Source organism: Dama dama, chromosome X (genome assembly GCF_033118175.1).
Source record: "Dama dama isolate Ldn47 chromosome X, ASM3311817v1, whole genome shotgun sequence".
Classification (NCBI taxonomy): domain Eukaryota; kingdom Metazoa; phylum Chordata; class Mammalia; order Artiodactyla; family Cervidae; genus Dama; species Dama dama.
In genome coordinates this window covers 10,784,633-10,809,599 of record NC_083714.1, presented here as the reverse complement: position 1 = coordinate 10,809,599, position 24,967 = coordinate 10,784,633, and the positions used below count along the sequence as shown (strand labels likewise).

At 37.9% G+C, this 24,967-nt stretch overlaps 1 protein-coding gene across 2 annotated transcripts in view; it reads right to left on the bottom strand.

Annotated features, from left to right (window-relative positions):
* Nucleotides 1-24,642, bottom strand: part of TBC1D8B (TBC1 domain family member 8B) — a 79,282-nt gene extending 54,640 nt beyond the window's left edge. The window contains exons 1-5 of one of the 2 annotated variants that reach the window (XM_061137320.1): nt 24,390-24,642; nt 6,965-7,075; nt 3,799-3,917; nt 3,069-3,294; nt 2,044-2,284 (exon numbers count right to left, since the gene is read on the bottom strand). In XM_061137320.1, coding sequence (XP_060993303.1) covers nt 2,044-2,284; nt 3,069-3,294; nt 3,799-3,917; nt 6,965-7,075; nt 24,390-24,519 — 827 coding nt within the window. In that variant the 5' untranslated portion in view covers nt 24,520-24,642. The remainder of the gene's footprint in view (nt 1-2,043; nt 2,285-3,068; nt 3,295-3,798; nt 3,918-6,964; nt 7,076-24,389) is intronic. The other variant, XM_061137319.1, reaches the window with a different exon arrangement.
* Nucleotides 24,643-24,967: the final 325 nt, after the last annotated feature.

Here is a 24,967-nt window from a genome sequence, read left to right as displayed (position 1 = left end):
ACATAGCCAAAAATGAATCTACTATACCTCATTTAAATACAGACTTGGTAATGAATAACTCATTGATAAGTGGACTTTTAGGATATTTTAAGGGAAATAAAATAGCTAAAATGTTTATGCTTAGGGTGGCCAATCAAAACAACCTATATAAACAAATGCTTCACTATAACATAAATTATACTCTTAATCCTTATAGAGTTCTACTGATAAACCATGCACACTGGGACCTAATTTTGATAGTAAGGTGTAAAACAAATTCACCTTGCTGATCTATTTCCAGAAAAGTAAGAAGGCTCACAAAGGGAACCCTTATGTCTACAGATTCTAGGAATGGTTTAAGAATAGGCAAGAGGAACAACGGTACCCAGGTTAGGGCTATGTAACAATCACACAGCATCCAGGTTTTGGTCTATCCACAGGACTGCAGCTTAGTTTCCTCTTATTTACACTTTCCCATACAGTCTATACCCTCATCCTTCTTGCCAGAAGCGGTTCTCACTAGCTATTTCTGGATCCTCTCCCCTTTGGCACACTCATTTCAGTCAACTGTTCTGAGTGTTGAGCAGGATGAAAGGGCTCTGGCTGCTTTCAGCAAACCAAATATAGTGGCAAACAACTCTAAGACAGATACTTCTGATGCAAGCACTAATAATGGTTACTATTTATCTAGTGCTTTATATTTTACAAAGTGCTTTCACATGTTATATTGCTCATTCCTCACAAGTGCTCTCTGAGGTACAAATGACAGATGAGAAAACTGAGGTCCTGAGAGGTTACAACTTTTCCCAGGGTTGCTCTAATCTTATTCTGAAGCTCATGTTCCATTGATTCTACTAACTTATCCTTATACTAAAAAGTGAAACTCTCAGGGGGAGAGGGTTGGGAGAGGGAAAAATTGGGAGTTTGGGATTAGTAGATGCAAGCTATTACATATAGGATGGATAAACAAGATCTTACTGTATAGCACAGGGAACTATATTCAATATCCTCTGATAAACCATAAGTGAAAAGAGTATAAAAAAGAATATATGTATAGCCAACTGAGTCACTTGTCTATATAGCAGAAATTAACACAACATTGTAAATCAACTATATGTCAATAAAATTTTGTAAACAAAGAAAAAATGAAACTACCTATAAAATGTGTTTAAAAATAAACAATACATTTAACAATTTCAGCCTTAAATTTATCTAGGCTACTCCTCAGACTAACCATGCACACAAAAACTTCTATGTTTCTAAAGGCACTCCAGAGCAAATCCTACTGAGATCTTAAGAAATAATTTTCAAATCTAACTTCTATTACTTCTTAACATTAAATTTCTCATAGAGGATACTATTTGTGAAATGCATATGAATAAACTTTAAAAACTCACACATCAATGATTACTCCAAAGAAAAACTATCATATAACATAGAACAGTTAACTTTTTAAAAATTAATCTATTTAATTGGAGGCTAATTACTTGACAGTATTGTGGTGGTTTTTGCCATACATTGACATGACTCAGCCATGGGTGTACATGTGTCCCACATCCCAAACCCCCCTCCCACCACCCTTCCCATCCCATCCCTCTGGGTTGTCCCAGTGCACCAGCTCTGAGTGCCCTGTTTCATGCATCAAACTTGGACTGGTCATCTATTTCACATATGATAATATACATGTTTCAATGCTATTGTCTCAAATTATCCCATCCTCACCTTCTCCCACAAAGTTCAAAAGTCTGTTCTTTATATCTGCGTCTCTTTTGCTGTCTCACATATATGGTCGTTGTTACCATCTTTCTAAATTCCATACATATGCATTAATACACTGTATTGGTGCTTTTTGTTTCTGACTTACTTCACTCTGTATAATAGGCTCCAGTTTCATCCACTGCATTAGAACTGATTCAAATGTGTTCTTTTTAATAACTGAGTAATATTCCATTGTGTATATGTATCAGAACTTTTTTATCCATTCGTCTTTTAATGTTATTCAATGCCACCATTCTTTGGTCGAACAATACTTTAAAAAACAAATATTAATTAAGCTTTGAATACCTTTTAGTGATTTGTAGAGGATCATCAAGGACTGGGTCATTATCAAACGTTTCCTTATCAAAAATTCTTTTTATAGCATAGTTTGCCAGTTGTTCCATAAGAAGGTATGTTTGGTTAATATGCAAAAACATTGAAAAGTAGTGATTCTCCCCTTGGGAACACACATGAATACTCTCTGTCAGTATGACATTTGAAGTCTTTTCAAGTTTTGAGACTGCATCCCAGGCGATAACGAGTTTGACTGCAAATTAGAGTTATAAGCAGATATGATTAAATTTCTCAATGTTGATTAGTGTTTATCAATCAGGTCTTTCAAGACAAACAATAGTCACTTAAAAAATGCTATGAACAACTAAAATGCTTTTGAATTCAAGATTAGTTTAAATTTTGAAGCATAACAATGAACATACAACAACTGATTTTAGGAACAGATATAATTCACCAGGGAAGTCCCTAATTTTAAATAATTTTTAATCTTTTTTTTCTGATTTGATATTTAAACCTGATATTAAATTTGGTATTTCAATTTATACAATTATATAACTATTGGTATAAAAGCTATACATGTGTTATGAACAGTACGGCTTGATTCTGCTTTGTAGCTGTAGGCCATTAGGTACTATGATTACTATACATTAGGTACTATACTATGATTACTATAATCATTAGTATGATTACACAACATACATTGTGTATTGTATGTTTAAAACAATTATTTAAATATAGATTGAAGAAAGTGCATAGTTTAGACCAAGGGAAAAAAAGGATATGTCAGATTACCATCATCGTTTAATATTCATTTGCTTCCCACAACAGGCAAGGCATTCTATATACAATTCAAATGGTTCTTATGTTAAACAACCAGTCTTAAAAGTATTCTTCCCCAGATGAAGTGAACTTTTAAATGAATAGTTTAATTACCTTTAATATCTATCCTATTACTTTACATGCAACCTAATACCATCATAAAGTTGATAGGTAAGTTTATAAATTCAAAGTCATAGTAAACAACAGAAACCACTTACTTTCTGATCCTAACAAAAAAGAATAGAAGCTCAGAAAATTGGTGCTAAGATATAGCCAACCCTGACAAGGAACCCGTCCTTTCCAATAACTGCACGAGTAATAGGTCACTAACTTTTCCTGCTCTGGCAAACCAAAACATTTTTCAAATTTCAGAAGGGCTTCTCGAAATTTTTCAGGATCATCTTCTTTTGCAAAAGAATGTTTTCCCTCTTCAGCAATTAATCCCTAAAGGAGACAAAATAATTTCTGAAAATTAGTAATTACCCATCAACAAAAATGTACCTCACATGTTTAAACAGTTCCTTGAATAAAACTGTGTATACACACACACACACACATACCTACATCTCTTATGACAGAGGTGGTCAGATCTTCTTTAGTTTTGTAATTCAATTTCTTTAAATCTCCAATTTTGTAACTTAATCTTTTCCTAATGCCTCAAAAGAAGCTACCAAAAATACAGGTGCTAAATATTATTTTGATTGGGTGAAGGGTTCATTCAAAGAGATTCTGAAATGAAAATATCCCTAAGTGCACTCACAAGGGCACCAAAGACTAACCACTAAGTTTACAACTCTCTTTAGCTCTGATTCTGATATTCATATGTGTGCTTCTGCCAGTCCTGAAAGGTGCCAGTAAAACAATGAGGTTCCATTCAACTTTCATCCTCAAATAAAAGGGCCGAAGAGTTTAGTATTCCATCTAAAAAACTATATCCATGCCACTTACTCTTATCTTTCCTTGTACAAAATTAGTAATATCTTCATTTGAATCAAACACAGATAAGGTCTTCATGATATTTTCTTCTAACCATTCCCAGTGTTTGGTTATTTCTTCTCTGTTGGCTCCTGATTAATAATAAAAGAGAAAGAGAGACTCAAAGAAAACTTCACACACACAAAAAACTGCTCTTGATATTTATATGCTTAGTTTAAAAAGATATAAAATTATATTTGCTCTTTTTAAAAAATGATCATCATAAAGGAACAGGATACAGTGTTTATTGTCCATGTCATCCCTAAATGTGAGTATGAACACTAGTTTTCATTATAAATAGAAAGAATAAAATATTTAATGAAAGTGGAGAAAAGTAACTACAACTCATGAGAAGAGATATAAAATTTTGAAAACAAGGTGCCAGTAACTGGTACCTACAGTAACCAGTTCTTTTAAGAGAATATACCAAGTGTGTGCTCAGTTGCTCAGTCGTATCTGACTCTTTGTGACCCCACGGACTGTAGCCCGCAGGCTCCTCTGTCCATGGGATTCTCTAGGCAGGAGTACTGGAATGGGTTGCCATTCCCTTCTCCAGGGGATCTTCCCAATCAAGGGATTGAACCTGGGTTCCCCACATGGCAGGCGGATTCTTTACCATCTGTGCCACCAGGGAAGCCCAAATATATAGAGTACCAGAATGTAAATATACATAATTTAATCTTTGGTCTTCAAATAATAGTCAGCACTGTGCCTGTGTGACTGAAAATAGCATGCATATGACAATCCTATGCACACTGCATAAACATGGATCTCAACTGTGGCAACTCCCAGGAGTATGAAGACTTCTCTCAGTCAACTCTTTCATTAAAAAGCCTAGTCAACTTACAGAAATTTTATGAAAGAGATTAGAAATCCTACAGCAAGGTTAAATCCTTGTGATCTGCTGAATCAAGGTTAGGTGGTTTACCAAGGGTCAGAGTACTTGCATTGACGGTCAGTATTACACTTAACTCTGGGTTGCTTTGGTTTGAAGAACATTTTAATATCTATCAACTTTCCCCTATAACCAACATAGCTTTAAGATCTCCCCAGCACTGTAGATTATACAAATCTCACTCAAAAGAAATACCCTGACTTCTAAGTATGTTTTATGACACATGGAGAGTGATACATTAAAAAATTTATTGATGGACTTCCCTGGTGGTCTAGTGGTTAAGAATTCATTCACCTGCCAATGCAGGGAACATGGGTTCTATCATTTGTCTGGGAAGATACCACATACGTCAGAGCAACTAACCCCATACCTCACAACTACTGAGCCCACGCACTGCAACTACTGAGTCTGCGCACCTAGAGCCTGTACTCCACAATAACAGAAGCCACCACAGTGAAAAGTCTGCACTGCAATGAAGAGTAGCCCCTGCTCACTGCAACTAGAGAAAGTCCATACATAGCAACGAAGACCCAGTGGCAGCCAAAAATAATTTTTTTTAAAAAAGTACTGACACTTTAAAAACTGCCTATTTCCTACAGATCAGTTAGAACTATATTCATGTTACTCAAGTCATCATACCATGTGTAATAACTTTCTTTAATGAACCACAAATAAAAGCCATGGGGAAATTTTAAGGCCTTTATTGTGGCCCTTTAGGTATAAAGAAGCTTCACTAATAGATAACTACTATATTTCTGTGCGTTTCCCAGGTGGCTCAGAGGTAAAGAATCTGCCAAAGCAGGAGATGCAGGTTCAATCCCTAGGTCGGGAAGCTCTCCTGGAGGAGGAAATGGCAACCCACTCCCATATTCTTGCCTGGAGAATCCCATAGACAGAGGAGCCTGGAAGGCTACAGTCCATAGGGTCACAAAGAGTCAGACATGACTGAGTGACTGAACACACATGCACTGTGTTTCTGCATCAGGTTAATTTGGGAAGTAAGTTGTATAATCATCCTTTTTTTTTTTTTAAAGAAATGAGGATATAATTTCTTCCAACTCAACTTAGAGTTGAGGTTATAGGTGTCTCATGATGTCAGTAAGTATAATATCTTCCATATTTAGTTTAAATGGTATTCAATTTGAAACAGTCAGGAGAAAACACTCATAAACACTAAAGGAAACTGAGAGGGAGATGCAAAAATCAAGCCACACAGTTTTAAAAATTAATTGTATGCTATACATTCACACATATGAACTGTCCAGAAATTCACATGCTTTTGTATTTTTTAAATATATCTACTTAAAAAAAGAGGGAGAAGAGAGAAAGAATAAGAAAAAGGCAACCTTTCAACATTAAAAAAACCCATAAATCTCAGATTCTAATTTAGACCAACATTGTAATGGCATCATTAAAGAATTAACAATTGTCACTGTATTTTCTCTTAATTTTGAGTTGCTATGTTAAGAAGAATCATTCTAATTCCTTTTCTACCACAATAGATACATGTCGAAGAATCTGAACCACCTGAATATGGATGCATTTTATTCATGGATGAATATGTTGCACTGCGTGTAAGTTATCCCTTCATATTTCAAGGATATGATGCCTTGTTCAGGTTTTCAGGCTTATATTTTCTTAGAGATCAGCCTTTAAGTTTTGGGCTTGATTCTCCTCATCTGCATTATTAGAGATGAAACAAAGAACTTCATGGGGGAGGTTCTCATCTTCCTAGCAGTTGGGTTAAGCAGGAAAGGTGACTTGAAGAAAGGAGTCAGATTAGCAGTAGCACTGACCAAAATTTGCTCAGAATCAACACTGCCAGAACACATGCTTCAGGTCTCACATATTAATGGATTTTTAAAAACTCTGTAATCCTTCTTAAATATTTTTCTAGTCTTTCAAAGTAGAGCCGCACATTTAACTCAATTCTAAATCAAAACAACTGGGGAGACTCTATTCCCATATAGGTCATTACAAAGTATTGAGTAGAGTTCCCTGTGCTATACAGTAGGTTCTTACTAGTTATCCATTTTGTAGTAGTGTGTATATGTCAATCCCAATCTCTTAATTTATCCTTCACTCTCCCCTATACCTCATTTGTTTTCTACATCTGTGACTCTAAGTCAACTATACTCCAATAAAAATTAATTTTAAAAAACTGGGGAGTATAAATAAATTTAAATATTCAGTTTCTTAAGATCCTTATCTGTTTGAATTCTATGTTTTAAAAATCATACTCACCACAGGCAATTGACAGGTAAACTTGAGAATCTGGTGTCTGATGTAGGATGCGAAATGGAGCTACTTTTGCAGTAGAGTCTAAGACTGAATCAAGAGTCCCAACCAAAAGTCCTGTTGTAATAAAGAGACTGTTGAAACAAGGATCTTAGAAGAGAGAAAATCAATATTGCTTCACACGACTAACAACCAATGGATTTTTTTAAAAATTTCTAACTCAAAATACAATCGGGATGAAGAGATTAGTGTTCCAATGTCAGTAGTGCTTTAAAAAATTATTTTTCAATATAATAATAATAATAATTATTATTATAATAATTTGTCTAAACCTCATGATATATTTGTAGCACTTATTTACCTCCTTTACAAGGTTATGTATAGAGCAGATAAGACTGTAGATTCTAGTACCAGAGATTTCCTAGGTTTGAATCCTAGTACTAACTTGTGTCAAGTTGACCCAGTTGTACTTACCTTTTCTTCATCCTCATTTGTAAAATAATGGGGTAAAACTGGAGCCCACCACAGAAGGTTGTTGGAAAGATAAAATGAGTTATTATTACACATAAAACACTTAGCACCATGTTTAGCACATAGTAAAAGACTCAGTGTTAGCTAATACTATAAGAAAAACAATGAATTTTAACAAGATAAAAATCTTGATTAATTTAAATGCTTAAAGGGGATTTTTTCTTTTTAACATTTACTTCCTCAATTTCAAATTCAAGGTTTTGATTATTTAGCTTCAATTTAATTATCTGATATTTTCTACTCCTCCTAGAATAAGTTTCCTGTTTTCTTAATTTCTCCCTTAAAGTCTTTGCATAGCAAGTCTGGGCTTCACTGGTGGCTCAGTGGTAAACAATCCACCTGCCAATGTAGGAGACCCCAGTTTTATCCCTGGTCATGGAAGATTCCATGTGCCATGGAGCATCTAAGCTCATGAGACAACAATTAAGCCAGTGCTCTAGAGCTGGAGAGCTGCAACTACTGAGCCCATGTGCCCTAGAGTCTATGCTCAGCAACAAAAGAAGCCTGGGCACTGCAACTAGAAAGTAGCCTGGGCTCTCTGCAACTAGAGAAAATGCCCACGCAAAGCAACAAAGATCCAGTACAGCCAAAAATAAATAAATAAATAAAAACTTAAAAAGTCTCTGCTAAGCAAGTCTCTTTTTTACCTAGAAATGTTAATGGAAGTCTTGTAGCCCAGTGTGGCAAATCTAAATTCTATGTTTTCTTCAAGACCCAATTCCCCTATGAAATCTTCATTGGCAACCCCAAGCAATTATGCCTTCCCTTGTCTCTGATTACACACAGCACTTAAAGTCTGTATGATATAACCCAGCATTCTGATTATTAGGTTAGTTATTACAACTACTTTCTAAGTACTTCATGTATATTAATTTTACCTCCTTACTTAGATTATTAATTCCCTGAGGACAATAACCATGTCTTCTACCTCTAGGTTTCTATCCCTGACTTTCAGGAGCAAAATTTGTTGACTTGACTGTATCAATGAGCCAGCTGAGAAACATAAATCAACCTTTCTTTTCTGGAAGCTTTGACTGGTTGAGTGTTGGTTTTACTTTATGAGGCATTCCTCTTTGATTTAGCATACAAACTTGAGAAAAAAATAACTCAACTATAAAACAGGCCTTTGGCTATTTTCCTACCTTTACCCACTTAAAGGGAGTTAAGATTTCAAGCAAGATTTGAATGAGAATATAGGTACATTGGCAGATGTGAGGTAGGGAGTTATTATAAGCATAGAGGGAAGTAAATTAGAAGAGTAGATGATAAAACAAAGAAATAAAGAGAAACTTGGCTCAGTTGAAAGGAAAGGGTGGGAGAGAGATGTAAGAACTGGTAAAAAGTAAAAACAGGGGTCACAAATGCAGCATATCAATTAGCAGTCTTAGAGGCCAGTCTTAGAAGATTTTGGCAATCACAACATGTGCAGCTTATAGAAAAAAGCAATTATCTGATATGAAAAAGTTATAATATGAATTGAAGACTAAGAAAAAGAAATATGAACACCCAGACAAATATTATGAAAGAGACGGTACGGGGGAAGAGAGAATGGGAATGAAGACGCGAGACATAGGAAGTGATTCTATGTCAACTAATGAGGGAATTACTGAAGGGCTGGAGATAAAAGGAAAAATAAGTCTATCACTCTCAGTATGAAAAAGTGACTGTGAGAAACTGGAGATCTGGCTAAGAGATTAGGGATAAAGTAAGAAAAGTGGGAGCTGGTGAAAAAGAAAAGTGGGAGTTAAACATATGCAGATAGCTTCTTCAGAGCAATGTAACTGAAATTACTCAGGAAATAGAAAAAAAGGAGGATGTTTTCATTTTGAAGATGGGAAAGTGAAAATACTAAAGATAAAAGAGGCAGTGAAAGAAAACCAAAAGAGGGAACTATCTTCAGGTTGAAAAAATGGAATCATGTATATGAATGCCTGTTTATGTAAATAAACATGCAATGACTTAACAAAACTGTCAAAATAAGGAGTTCAAATAAAAGCATTAATTAAAAACAGCAAAAGCTTTCAAAAAAGTTTTTGCAAATTTGCACGGAGAATTATTTATTGCACATTTTGCCACATTTCAAAGAAAAGGAGCTCAAAGTTTATTTCCTTCTTCATATACACTAGAAAAAGCAGTATTAGAAGAATGGCAAAAAGAACAAAGAGGTAAAGAAAAGTTTGGCTCAGCTGAAAGTTAACATGGGAGTGTGGATGTGTGAGGAGGGAGAAAGGAAAGGAGAGACTACAGATCATCATTCCTGAGTAACATAAGAAAAATTAGTTCCTTGATAGAAAGTTTGAGACTGGGGACAAAGTAGTCAAAATCACTGTCATGAAAGGTAATTTTTTTTGCAACAGAAGTGTTTGCAAGATTATAAGTGCTTTACACTATGCAGAAAGGAAATTGGTCAGTTTTGGTAAGTGCTTTAAATCTGGCAGCTAGTGCAAAACCATGCAACAAATAATTTGGAAGCTAGTGCAATACATTTCAAATCCCTTGGGGAAGTCTTACAGCTCATTAAGCTATAATCATCATCAAGTCCCTGCAAGCCATTCAGGAATTAATATGTACCAAAGTCTGGGTTCTAGAAGTACAAGAAAATGAGCAGAGAACTTTGGGTTGCTTTTCCATATACACAGAGGTTTATCATCTGACAGCCTGAACATCCAAGGTCATGAATCAGCTTACATATGGGAAGCTCTATAGCAATAGAAATGGGCTTCCTTGATGGCTCAGAGGTAAAGAATCTGCCTGCAATGCAGGAGCCTCAGGAGACATGGGTTCGATTCCTAAGTGAAAAGATCCCCTGGAGGAGGGCATGGCAACCTACTCCAGTTTTCTTGCCTGGAGAATCCCATGGACAGAGGAGCCTAGCAAGCTACAGTCCATAGGGTCGCAGACAGCTGGACATGACTGAAGTGACTTAGTACGCATGCATAGCAATAGTAAATTGGGAAAAGAATACTGTCTGTCAGCTGCAGGACAGAACAAGAGAGTTAAAAATATCAAGAAACTCAAATCATTCTTTGAATGTCTATAACTGAGCAAGGTAATGTTCTATACCCTGTTAAAGGTCTGTGCAGTTTATAGCACTCTGCCATATAAGTAGCAACAAACTTCTGAAAGAAACCATCACCACAGTTGATATGAAATATTTTTTATTAAATGATACAGCAAGATAACAAAAAGCAAGGTTCTATGATTTTAAAAAACAGACAACTTGTAGGTAATGAACTGTTCATGAACCAATTATTTTTGGATGGATAGAGATAGAGCACCATTGATGTCAGAGATGAAAAAATATCCTAGCATGTCATATAGTCCAACCACCGACACATTCATCTAGTCTATAGTATCCCTGATAGGAAGCCTAGCTTTTCCCTTTTTAACTCCAGAGTTCTCCCAAGGCAGCCTATTGCATTGGTGGGAATTTCTACTAATTAGAAACTTATTTCTAAAATATTTTTACAATTGACCCGTGAACAACGCAGGGGTTAGAGGAGTCGACCCCACGCAAGTCAAAACTGCATATAACTTCACAGTCGGCCCTCCATGTCCGAAGCTCCACATCCGCAGATTCAACAAACTGAAGACTGTATAATACTGTTGTATTTATTGGGGAAAAAAGCCACATAAAGTGGACCCGTGCGGTTCAAACTCCATGTTGTTCAATGGTGAACTGTAAATTTCTAGATGTTATATAATTAAAGCTGGTTTCATGAGCTTATGACCTGTCCATAGGGCCTCATGCCAGAAGGGCCCCATGCTTGCTTTAATACTCTGCTGTTACATCTTTAAATTCTTAATTTTTTAACATAGAGCCCTGCACATTTTCTTTCTTTTTTCCCCTGCATTTTCATTTTGCACTGAGCCACATACATTAGGTAGCCAATCTGGGTTACAGTGGTTATCTCTGGGCAGCAGGATGATGGGTGGTCATTTTCTTTTTCACACCTATACATATTTTCTGAAATGAACATTTTTTAACATTTAAGATAGAAAAATGAAAGTATTTCTTACACACTTTAAAAAAATAGAAAATGATGGTCTTCCTTAGGATAAGTACTACTTTTGCAACTTTGGGGCCATACAAAATATATGCTCTATTCAATATGGTAGGCCTTCAAATATTATTAATATGATTATAGTTCTCTTGTCTCCCTGTGCTTATTCTTCTCATCTTCTGGCTTAAAATATACCTAATTCTTTCATCTGTTTGTTGTAAGAGATTGTCTGAGTCTCTTATTATTTCTTCTGCTATTCTCTTAACATACCTATTTGTCAAAGCCTCATAAAATGTGTCTTTCAAACCTGAATATGAGATAAGATCTGAACAAATGCAGGTTTTTTATACTGTAGGCTACATGGTTGTATTAATGCTGTCAAAGATCATACTAGCTTTCTAGTCATGATGTCATATTATCATCATACTAACCTTGTGATAATTAACCTACTTTGATCTTTTTCACAAACACAAGCACCAACCTAAGTATTCTCTGTCCTGTACAGCTGATTTAAAAAAAAAAAACATAAATGCAGTTTACATTTACATATGTTAAATTTTATCTCATTGATTTCAACTGAGCTTTTAACTTGTCCAGATCTATCTGAATCTTGACTTTATTTTCCATGATAGTGATTCTCAACTGTAACTGCAAGTTTGAATCATTTGGGAGAGTTTTTTTTTAAAGATTTATTTATGTTAATTTATTTTATTTTTGGCTGTTCTGGGTCTTCGTCACTGCACAGGCTTTTCTCTAGTGGCGGCAAGTGGAGGCTACTCTCGTTGTGGTCTGAGAATTTCTCATTGTGGTGGCTTCTCTTGTTGCAGAGCACAAGCTCTAGCGTGCATGGGCTCAGTAGTTGCAGCTCCCTAGCTCTAGAGCACAGGCTCAGTAGTTATGGCACAAGGGCTTAGTTGCTCGGGGGCATGTGAGATCTTCCCCGCTCAGGGATTAAACCCATGTCTCCTGCATTGGCAGGCAGATTCTTTACCACTGAGGCACCAGGTAAGCCCTGGAGGAGTTTTACAAACTACTCAAGCTCAACTTTTAAAACCACTAAAGCCTGAAGATTCTAATTTAATTCATCTGGGGTAGGGCCCAGGTATTCTATTTTTCCTTAACTGTGTTTTATAAAAATTTTCAAAAAGAGAATAATAAACTAAAACTTCTATGTGCCCGTGACATAGCTTCAATAATTACCAACATTTTGCCAATCTTCTATCATTATTCCCTCCTAGAGTATTTTAAAGTAAATCCCAAATATCATATAATTTTACCCATAAATACTCCAGTGTCATTTAGTTTGTTTAAAAAGGGTCTTAGCTGAATCTAACATGCAGCCAGTATTGAGAAAACTGAGCTATGGTATTAACTGTCACTTTCAATTTTCAGACACCTGCAAATTTGATAAACATTTTTTTCTTACATTAGGTTAATAATAATATGAACAAGTAGGCTGAGTGTTGGAGGAAGGGACGCTATATAATAGCCAAAGCTTGAAGATGGTACTCATTATCAATGTGTTAGTTTAGTACACTTTCATTTGACAAGTGGCTTTTTCTGCCTGTACACTGGATTGAGGACATTGTGTAAGGCAACACTGCTCCAGCTGCAGAAGTTATTAAAATGCACTTCCTAATACAAAGAACATATAATTTCCATTCTAAGTAAGACACTCAGTTATAAGCTTTGGCCATAGAAATAACTGTCGAAACTTTATAATGGATTCTGTATCTTGTCTTCAGTTGCCAGGTTTACAAAGTCAAACCTTTACTGAATTTTTTATAATCTCAGGTTCATTAAATGTTGATGAACAAACTAACTGGTAAACTTAGTAGGAAATACATTCACATAGGAGAAAGTAATGCTCTCAGTAAAGGCCACAGGTCTTCCTCTTTCTACTGCTTTTGCTGCCAGTTCTAAGTCCTTAAAACAAGATTGTGAACTCTTCTTTTACAATAATCCAATAGACATAGTTGACACTTTGAAAGCTGCCAACTTTACACTAAAAGCTTTAGAAAACAGTTAATAAAAATAATTCTCTTGCGTTATTTTCCCTCTCCTTGCATTTTTTACAGACATTCACTTGAAAACTAGATATACATAAGCACTCATTTCCTTCCCTAACTGAAAATAAAGCTTTGTTTCATTAAAGGATTTAGAATTTTGTAAAGGTAAGTAACTGAGCATAAATGGCAGATTACAATGTCATGGGGAAAAAAAGAATGTAAGAATTATCCATCAAATACAGCTATATTTCTAAAGATTAAAACAGAGAAATATGAGAATTGTTACCATCTTTATTTACAGCACCTTAATACACTTCAAGACTTATGCATCAAGGCACAAAAAGAGTAGCCCTAAGAAAATTAAAGAAAATAACAACATCTGAATTCCTAGGGGCAAAGAAAAAAGCAAGTGTAGCAGCAAATGGAAACTCATATATAGTACAGTATTTTAAAAACATTGTTTGGAAGAACTAAAGCTGGCTGTGATTTTGGTTAGTTTAAAACAAGAGAGCAACTAATTTAAGGATAAAAATCAACAAATGTGATTACCTCTTGTTTTAAAACTTCACTTTTTTATACTGGAGTGAAAGAGAAAAAAACAAAACCATCTAGACTGGAATTCAAAGGGCAGTGGAGACAAAAAACAACAAAGGTTTCATTCTCAAGTCCTTTTGATTTTCTATCTCCAGTTTTCCAGGTTTTCCTCTTCTATAGATGAGGGTGTTGCTCTTCAACAAACCCTTCTGGTTGCTAAGGGCAATATATCTTGAGTTTCCTATTTTCAGCCACAAATAAGTGAATCTGGAGTACCTACTGTGTCCCCAACAACTGCCATCTTTTGCTTCTGCACTAGCATATTATTCCTCCCACTTACAATGTCCTCCCCAGTTTTCTCTACCAAGCCACATCCCAGATCTTGTTAGTGCTGAGAGATGGCTGATTTAATTTAAAAAAACAATCCAAACTGGCTTTTGACAAGTTGTTCCACAGATGTCACACTGGAATTCTGCCACCAGAATACCACCTATTGATATTAATCACTGCTTTTAGGAAATCTTTGTATCATTTAACAGGAAATTAGATAAAGCATACTTTATACCAGATCTGGCCCTGGAAAATTGCTTTGGGAGTATTAAATACTCCTCATGTGTGACTATTTATAAGCCACTCAAACCAGGCAGATATTATTACTGACTACCCCAATAATTATATATTTGCTTGCTTACTTATTATTTGTCTGTCCTACCAGATTATAAAGTCTGTGGGGGTAGAAACTATTTTTGTTTTATTTACCACTGTATACCCAACACCCAAACCAGTAGCCAGCTACCACCCATTTCTCTGCTTCTTTTCACACTGAAATTCCTAGACAGAATTATGTATATTCAGTCTGTTTCACAATATCTGCTTGGCTCATGTACTTTAGTCCCTCTGGTCTCTACTCATAGGTCACCTTAAGGAAGCATTCCTAAACCACACTTATCTAAACTATCAATCCCCTCCCCTCTCTATTACTATACCTTATTTTTCTTTATAGTGTTTACTGCTACCAGCCATATAGTAATTTGCCTCCCTCAACTAAAATGTTAGCCCCATGAGAATGGGTTTTCTTTTTCCATTTATTTTTATTAGTTGGAGGCTAATTACTTTACAATATTGTAGTGGTTTTTGCCATACATTGACATGAATCAGCCATGGATTTACATGTGTTCCCCACCCCAATCCCCCCTCCCGCCTCCCTCTCCATCCCATCCCTCTGGGTCTTCCCAGTGCACCAGCCCTGAGCACTTGTCTCATGCATCCAACCTGGGCTGGTGATCTGTTTCACCCTTGATAGTATACTTGTTTCAGTGCTGGAGAACGGGGATTTTGTTTTGCTCACTGCTGTCATCTGTAGCACCTAAAACAGTGCTTGATTTTTAGAAGTCACTTGGTAATTATCTGTTGAGTGAATGCATCTTGTAATATCACATTTAGGATTTACTCTTATCTGTGGTGCTCACATAGCAGCAGCAAAAGGAGGAAAACTGGGCAGATTTTCTAACATAAAAGTAATATAAAATCCATGTCATAGCTGTACAGCAACATGGGAAACAGTATAGTCCCCTTTATTTTATTAATTTTTAGCTTATTTTACATCCATACTCCTTCCACAGCTGTCCACCAGAAGCATGGCCTTTCACCAGCTGAATGGTTATTTCTTCTCCAAGTATTATGTTTTGAAAAATATAACAAAGACAACTAGAGTTACACACACTCTTCAACACCACTCAGAAAGACAAGTGATGCCTGTATCTGTAGAAGCACTGTTTGAGGACTTCTGGGTTTGGGGCAATAATAGATCAAAAAGAAATGCTGTCCTGCTATTTAGTCTAGTCTAAGTCCTGATATTTTAGTTAAATACCACTGTTTTGATTTTGCAGTGTTATCGTTGCATATTGTATAGGTCATGGCATTCGGTCACATCACTTCATGGCAAATAAAGGGGGGAAAACTGGAAACAGTGGCAGATTTCATTTTCTTGGGCTCCAAAATCACTGCAGACAGGGGTTGCAGACAAAATTAAAAGATGCTTGCTCCATGGAAGAAAAGCTATGACAAACCTAGACAGCATATTAAAAAGCAGAGACTTCACTTTGCCAACAAAGGTCCATCTAGTCAAAGCTATTGCTTATCCAGTAGTCATGTATGGATGTGACAGTAGGACCATAAAGAAGGCTGAGCACCAAAGGATTGATGTTTTCAAACTGTGGTGTTGGAGAAGACTCTTGAGAGTCCCTTGGACAACAAGGAGATCAAACCAGTCAATCCTAAAGGAAATCAGTCACGAATATTCATTGGAAGGACTGATGCTGAAGCTCCAATACTCTGGCCACCTGATACAAAAAGCTGACTCACTGGAAAAGACCATGATGTTGAGAAAGATTGAAGGCAGGAGGAGAAGGGGGCGACACAGGGTGAGCTGGTTGGATGGCATCATTGGCTCAATGGACCTGAGTTTGAGCAAACTTCGGGAGATGGAGAAAGACAGGAAAGCCTGGCATGCTGCAGTCCATGGGGTTGCAAAGAGTTGGCTATGACTGAGTGACTGAACAAAAACTACTCCAAATCAATTTCTATAATTTGTTGTTCAGTCATGAAGTCATGTCTGATTCTTTGTGACCCCATGGACTACAGCATGCCATCTCCCAGAGTTTGCTCAAACCCATGTCCATTGAACCAATGATGCCATCCAACCATCTCATCCTCTGTTGTCCCCTTCTCCTGCGCTCAATCTTTCTCAACATCACAGTCTTTTCCAATGAATCAGCTCTTCGTGTCAGGTGGCCAAAGTATTGGAGCTTCAGCATCAGTCTTTCCAATGCGTATTTAGGGTTGTTTTCCTTTAGGATTAACTGGTTTGATCTCCTTGCTGTCCAAGGGACTCTCAAGAGTCTTCTCCAGCACCACAGTTCAAAAGCCATCAATTCTTCAGCACTAAGGGCTTCCCTCATAGCTCAGTTGGTAAAGAACCCACCTGCAATGCAGCAGACCCCAGTTCAATTCCTGGGTTGGGAAGATTCGCTTGAGAAGGGATACCCACTCCAGTATTCTTGGGCTTCCCTGGTGGCTCAGCTGGTAAAGAATCCACCTGCAATGCAGGAGACGTGGGTACGATCCCTGGGATGGGAAGATCCCCTGGAGTAGGGAAAGGCTACCCACTCACGTATTCTGGCCTGGAGAATTCCATGGACTATACAGTCCATGGGGTCGCAAAGAGTCAGATACCACTGAGTGACTTTCACATTCACTTTCAAGCCTTCTTTATGGTCCAACTCTCACATCCGTACATGACTACTAGAGAAACCATAGCTTTGACTATACAAACCATTGTCGGGTACAACATGGGAAAAGTAACTACTAGAAAAAAATGGTACAAATATAGATCCTTATTTGCTCTTCAGGTAAAGAAAATGGCACTAACAAAGACAGAATATAGATCAATGGAACAAAATAGAAAGCTCAGAGATAAATCCACCCACCTATGGACACCTTATCTTTGACAAAGGAGACAAAAATATACAATAGAGAAAAGACAATCTCTTTAACAAGTGTGCTGGGAAAACTGGTCAACCATGTGTAAAAGAATGAAATTAGGACACTTTCTAACACCATACACAAAGATAAACTCAAACTAGATTAAAGATATAAATGTAAGATTAGAAACTATAAAACTCTTAGAGGAAAATACCGGCAGAACACTCTCTGACATAAATCACAGCAAGATCCTCTAGCACCCACCTCCCCAAGTAATGGAAATAAAAACAAAAATAAACAAATGGGACCTTATTAAACTCAAAAGCTTTTGCACAATGACGGAAACTATAAGCAAGGTGAAAAGGCAGCTTTCAGAATGGGAGAAAATAATAGCAAATGAAAACAACGTACAAACAATTAATCTTCAAAATATACAGGCAGCTCATGCAGCTCAATACCAGAAAATCGAACAACCCAATCAAAAAGTGGGCCAAAGAACTAAACAGACATTTCTCCAAAGACATACAGATGGCTAATAAACACATGAAAAGATGCTCAGCATCACTCATTATTAGAGAAATACAAATCAAAACCACAATGAGGTATCATCACACGCTGGTCAGAATGGCTGCCATCAAAAAGTCTACAAACAGTAAATGCTGGAGAGGGTGTGGAGGAAAGGGAACCCTCTTACACTGCTGGTGGGAATGCAAACTGGTACAGCCACTATGGGGAACAGTGTGGAGATTCCTTAAAAAACTGGAAATAGAACTGCCATATGACCCAGCAATCCCACTGCTGGGCATACACACCGAGGAAACCAGAACTGAAAGAGACACATGTACCCCAATCTTCATTGCAGCACTGTTTACAATAGCTAGGACATGGACGCAACCTAGATGTCCACCGGCAGATGAATGGATAAGGAAGTTGTGGTACATATACACAATGGAATATTATTCAGCTATAAAAAACAATGCCTCTGAGTCAGTTCTAATGAGGTGGATGAAACTGGAGCCTATGATACAGAGTGAAGTAAGTCAGAAAGAGAAACACCAATACAGTATATTAACACATATATGTGGAATTCAGAAAGATGGTAACAACAATCCTATATGCAAGGCAGCAAAAGAGACACAGGTGTAAAGAACAGATTTTTGGACTAGGTGGAAGAAGGGGAGTGTGGGATGATTTGAGAGAATAGCATTGAAACATGTACATTACCATGTGTGAAATAGATGGAGAGTTTAAGCCTGATGCATGATTCAGGGCACTCAAAGCCAGTGCTCTGGACAGCCTAGAGGGATGGAGTGGGGAGGAAGGAGGGAGGGGGTTTCAGGATCAGGAGGCACATGTGCACCCATGGGTGATTCATGTTGAAGTAAGGCAAAACTCACCACAATATTATAAATAAATTATCTTCTAATTTAAATTAATTAATTAAGAAAAAGAAAATGGCACTAAACAAATCATTCCTTTATTAACAGATAAATGGGTGTCAAATGTTTAATCAGTTGCTCACAAGTTTCAAAACTCATTTAACTCATGTAACATTGCCATGAGATACTGAAGATAAGTTCTGTTCCCATTTTACACGTGACAAAGCTTTTATAAAACAATTACAACTGAACAGACACATAAAAATATTAAAGAATCAAGGAAGATAAATGAAATAGGGTTAATGGGGTACATGGAATCACTGGACTAGGTGGTGCATTCATGCATTTGTGGATTTTGGCTTGTAGTTGACTTACTAAAAAGAAAAATCTCATTAGGGTAACCCCTGGGGAGGGGAAATCACACGGTGCTCACTTCCCTTTCCGGGACATTTTGATACAGGTGAAATTAAGTAAAAATTACCTTCAAAGATCTCTTTGAATGATATGACAAGAACAGGTCTGTAGGTTTTGAAAAATGAAGGTTGGTCAGTGTCATCACTTCTTAGCATTCATTTTTCATTAGAATGAAATCTACTTGACAGCAAATATTAATTTCCCACTTACATTATAAACCTCCAATATCTTAACCAAAAAAAGAAAAGAAATCAACCTCTTTGCACACAATCCACATCATTATCACTTTAACTCTTGAGGATTGAGGACCCTAGAGTGAACTGGAGTGGTGGTTCTCAGGCTATGCTTAAGGGAGGAAAGACCCTAGCAGCAAGAAGAGTAGGGAAAAGGGCAAGAGAGCAGTGTTATTAACAGGTATCTGAAGAAAGGCCTGAAGCTCACAGGTATGCACTCAATAATCCTTCCGTTACTACCTAGAAAAAGTGATGACACTGACCATCCTTTATGTCTCAAAACCTCCTGCAAAGCTGTCCTTCATCATTCTAAGAGATCTTTAAAGGCAACTGTTTACTGGATTTCACATGGATACACGTTCCAGGAAGGGAAGAAGAGAGGGGAGCATACAGTGTGATTTGCCTCCCTAGGGGTTGCCCCATGGGATTTTTCTCTTTAATAAGCCAAAATGATATTTATTAATTTACAGTGTGGTGGGGTGGGGGCGATGGACTGGGTGGGAGGGTTGATTTTTCCTTATGTAAAATGAAATGTCAAGGCCACTATTTGGCACCCAGGTCCCAGTAATGAGGTATCTGGGAGGCCAAAATTTTATCAGCTGGTTCCTTTGTGAGTATGGAATGCAGGAATATTTTGCTAAGGAAAACTTGAGAACATTTTCAGAGTTGGGTCCTTGAGTTGGGAGTAGGGAAAAGGGAGAGAAAACCTTGTATTTTTGAGGGATGGTCATGAAGAACTTTTTTAAAGGCTACCTAATTGATTTTTATGTATGTGTTTATAATAACACACATAGTGATTTATTAAGTTTATATAAATATCATAAAATGAGAAGCTCATTTCAAATGTTATCATGTTCTACTGCTTACAGATAGTTTAATTTCAAAGTAGCAGTGCCAAGATGCAAGAAGGGATAAGGAAACATCCTCCATTTTCATGTTTTATTTCTTAGTCTAGTTCTACATCACAAAAAAAATAAGGTCTACTGAAGGAGACTGTCAGCCTAACACACAAGAACCTGCTCACACTATTCAGATATGGAAAATTCAAGAGTAAAATACTGGGACTTCCCTGGTGGTCCAGTGACTAAGACTCTGAGCTCCCAATGCCAGGGTTCAGACCCTGGTCAGGGAACTAGATCCCACATGCTGCAACTAAGACCCAGTGCAGCCGAATAAATAAAAGCATGTATATTATCTATGGTGAAACAGATCACCAGCCCAGGTGGGATGCATGAGACAAGTGCTCGGGCCTGGTGCACTGGGAAGACCCAGAGGAATCGGGTGGAGAGGGAGGTGAGAGCGGGGATCGGGATGGGGAATACGTGTAAACCTATGGCTGATTCATATCAATGTATGACAAAACCCACTGGAAAATAAATAAATAAATAAAGGGAAAAAAAAGAAAAAAAAAAGTAAAATACTCTCAACAAACTATCTAAATTAAAGCTTCCTAATTGGCAGACCTTCCTAGGTCCCATACTAGAGTACTTAATAGACTGTAGCCCCATAATTTTACTCATGTAGTAGCTACCATCTGAGAAGCAACTTGTTGATTTGTGCTTAATAAGCCAAATATGCATAAATTATTTTTAATTACATAAAGCCAAGTGGTAAATCTAGGTGCCAGAGAAAAGTCATTACCCTTATCATCCAGGAGGAACAAGTAATACTGCAAGGTAACTGCAAAAATCTAGAAGGGTGAATTACTTCTCTAAATGAAAATCACTTTATCTGAAAAATAATCTTATGTATAAAAAATTTTTCACAAGATATTCCACCCTGCTGGGAACTAGGACAATTAAGTAAGGTACAGTTAGGCAAATGCTAAGTAATCTACCAGATATCCACTAGAACTGTTTCAGAAAATTTAGAAGGACGTCAGAATTCTAACTTCCATGTTAGTCACCTGCTAAAATCATCCTAGGGTTCTCTGTTACTCCAATTCCATTGTTAGAATTAAAAAAAAAAAAAAAAAAAGAGCCAACTTACTTCACCAAATCCACAGCTAAATTCATTACATTGCTGGTGCTTATTGCCAATTATCATATGGCCAAGAAATGAAATCTTAAAAAAAGTACAATATTAGCATCTCTAGGTGTTCATTTTCTGCATTAAAATAAAATATATAAACAAAACTCTTAAAGGGGGAGCATGTAGCATTGGATTTTAGCAAACAAAATGGACAAAGGCAAGCTTATGCTGGCACAGAATCAATCTCCTATGAGAGTGAATCCAAATGTGTATTTGTGGTAAAGCACAGCAAAGTTGTTGGAGTCACAATTTTAAGAATACAGTAATTGAGCAGCCATGAAAATCAGCGCACACTTTTGCTTTGGACCAAAAAGAACCAAATAAACCTTAAAAACCCTTCCTTGCTCCACTCTGATCCATTTTAATTTATATTAACTATAATAGTGGTAGCTCTCATGTGGTAATTTCAAGCATTCTACCACACCACAGATAAAAGACAAATATGGTGAGATACCAACTGACCACAAAAATGGGGCTATACCTGTTCTCATCATACAGGTGTGACAGAAATCTTGGTTTATTTCTTCAGACAAACCCTCTCTTCTTTTAGAGAGATGGGGCTAGAGTAAATGTGAATGGGTGGGAGAGAGATAAGAAACTGGTGCAACTGATGCATGCTTTAACAAAAAGCACATCAAAGGAATTCCCTGGTGGTCCAGTGGTTATGACTCCTGGGCTCTCAATGCCAAGGGGCCTGGGTTCAGTCCCCGGTCAGGAAACTAAAGTCCCACAAATCACAGAGCAAAAAACAAACAATCAATCAAACAAAACAGCGAGTCAAATGAAAACCCAAATAAAGAAAACAAGGAGTGATTATATAAAGAAAATTTACAACAAGTAAAAACATATTTACTACTACATAACAGTGATTTGATTCTCAAAAATATGATTTACCTATTACTTTTCAGGAACACAGTAGTTGTAACAAAGTGAAATAAACTTTGGTAAATGTGGACAGGAGCACCAGAAAAACTCTGGTCAAATAAAATTATGGGGAACCAAAATTTTATGCTGTAACACTGGGCTGGAAAATATATTTTAAATATATTCTGATCTGTTTTCAATGGACTCAAATGGGCAAATTACATCACTGGGTAATTATGAACATTGATTCTCAAATTTTAATTTGGAAAATATATACATCTATTAAATGGAAAGGCTCCTCAGCAAAATAACACTTCTAATTTTTGAAAATTATAAAGTGGCAAAACATGAAGTTTAATCAGACAATTTTTGTGGTGGTATTTTCAAGAGGGCTCTTTTAGAAGCTGAATAGAATGAATAGGTCATGCAAGATATTTTTTTAAATGTCCCATAGGACCTCAGAATTCTCACCACACTACCCGGATCTTGAAAAAAAAAAAAAGACAAAAAGGAAATAATAGCACATGTTCATCACCATCTCAACAATATACTGATTTGGCACCTATAATCTTTCATTTTATCCTCTCAACTCTGAGGTAGACACCATTTAACAGAAGAGAAAAAGCAATGCCTTCAGTTATTTGGTTCTAATTACAATTTGCCGGGTTTAGCAGTTACAGGTCATAATTAGAATTTGCCTGGTTTGCTGATTATTTCCCTCAAACCCGACCCTCTGCCACTTATCTAGATTATGAATACTTCAAAGACAGGGAACTGAATATTAATTATCTTTGTATACTAGCATTCGACATGGCACACGGTAGGCTCTTAAGGTTGAATGAATGAAAGAATTTGTCGAACATCATTCAACAGATTATGATGGGACTAACTAGCAAATTTTGAGACACTTCCTTCTCGTTCCATCTCGCTGATGAATTAATCCTGGACCATCACTTCAAGGCCACAATATCAAACTAGAAGTTGTCACGAAAATGAGCTCTGGTCTCCCCAGTGACCAAAAGTTTGCACCTGCCCAAGAAGGCTGGTCTCAAAACAAAGTTCCCAGACTAGACCTAAATAGAGTTCTTGATTTGTAAATCAAAGAAGTGAAGGCAGGATGGATTAGGCGGGAAGAGAATCTTGCGTTTGTTCAATCGGTTTGCTTTACAACCTTGGCTCTGAAAGAAAGGGCAGCCAGCGCCAAACACTCAACAGAGAAACGAGTACAACGGTTACTTTGGGAGGGGATCCCGGGGATCCCAAGGATCGAAAACTTGGAGACAAAGTGAAAAACGCTAAACGGGGCGGAATTAGCAATTCTGAGACCTAATCCTCACCTTCCCCCCGCACTCCGACTCTTCCCCCCCAACCCTGACTCCGGAATCTCTCTTTTGACGCCGATCCCCCTAGATGTGATTGGAGTTCCTCCCTTTCTCCTCATCCGTCCTCCCACACAATTACGCGCCCCCCCCCCCCCCCCGCCAGGGTGATGGTTAAAGATGGGGGAGGAGGAGAAGTTGTGGGAAAAAGTTAAGTGCACAACTGCGAACTGGCCCTGATCACTAGCCTAAAAGCGATCTGCCCACGTCTAATGCTTGTCACCAGCCCCTCCCCCATGGGAAGCGACAGAGCAGGTACTCTGCCTCTGAAACCGCCCCTCCTTTACCTCAGATTCTTCCTTGGCTTCAGAAAGAACCCCCTCCTCCCTTTCGCCGTCCCACCCAAAGAGCGACTTCTGGTACAGGGAGGCGTTCTCAGGACTCAGTGAGGGCGACGGAAAGGTGGCGGCGGGGGCAGAAGAATCCGAGTCCCACCCACCCGCACCCTCCCCGCTCAGGGTTTAGGATCAGGCGGCGGGAGGCGACGAGTAACTGTCCCTCACCTCCTTTTAAGAACCAGCGAACACGAGGCCCGAGGCAGGGAGGGTGGGGGTAATGGCCACAGCTTACCTGTGAGTCCCCCGCCGCCTTCCTCCCCGTAGCCCCGACGCCGCTGCAGCACGAAGTAGTCATTGGACCTTTCCATCATCCACAGCTTCAGCGCATTTTTCAGGAGCACTTCCTCGGGCTTCAGCCACATCCCAAAGAACTTTATGCCTCCCTGGAGCAGCCACCCAGATGCCCTCCTCACCTCACCCCTCCACTCTTTTCCTCCCCTCTACTTCTCCTCCCACCAAATCTGCCTCAGGCGGCAGCCTCTCGAATTCTGCTTTTCCACACTTCCCCCAACCCTCCCTTCTCTCCCACGTAGGCAGCGAGATTGCCAATTCCCTCCCACAGCGCTAACGCCCGACTGGGAAATAGTCCTGTTCCTTTCCCTTCTGGGAATTGTAGTTTTCTTTCCGCTTTTCTGTACTCAAGTACCCGGAGCGCGGGACTACATTTCCCAAAATCCATTGGGGTGAGAACTGGGTGCGGGTGCTTTCAAAGCGAGTCCAGCCACTAGCTAAGTGGATTTTGCCAATCAAAAGTTTAAAGCGGTTTTTGGAGCGAATAAGTGAGGCCCGGGTATAGAGGTGTTGTTTCTT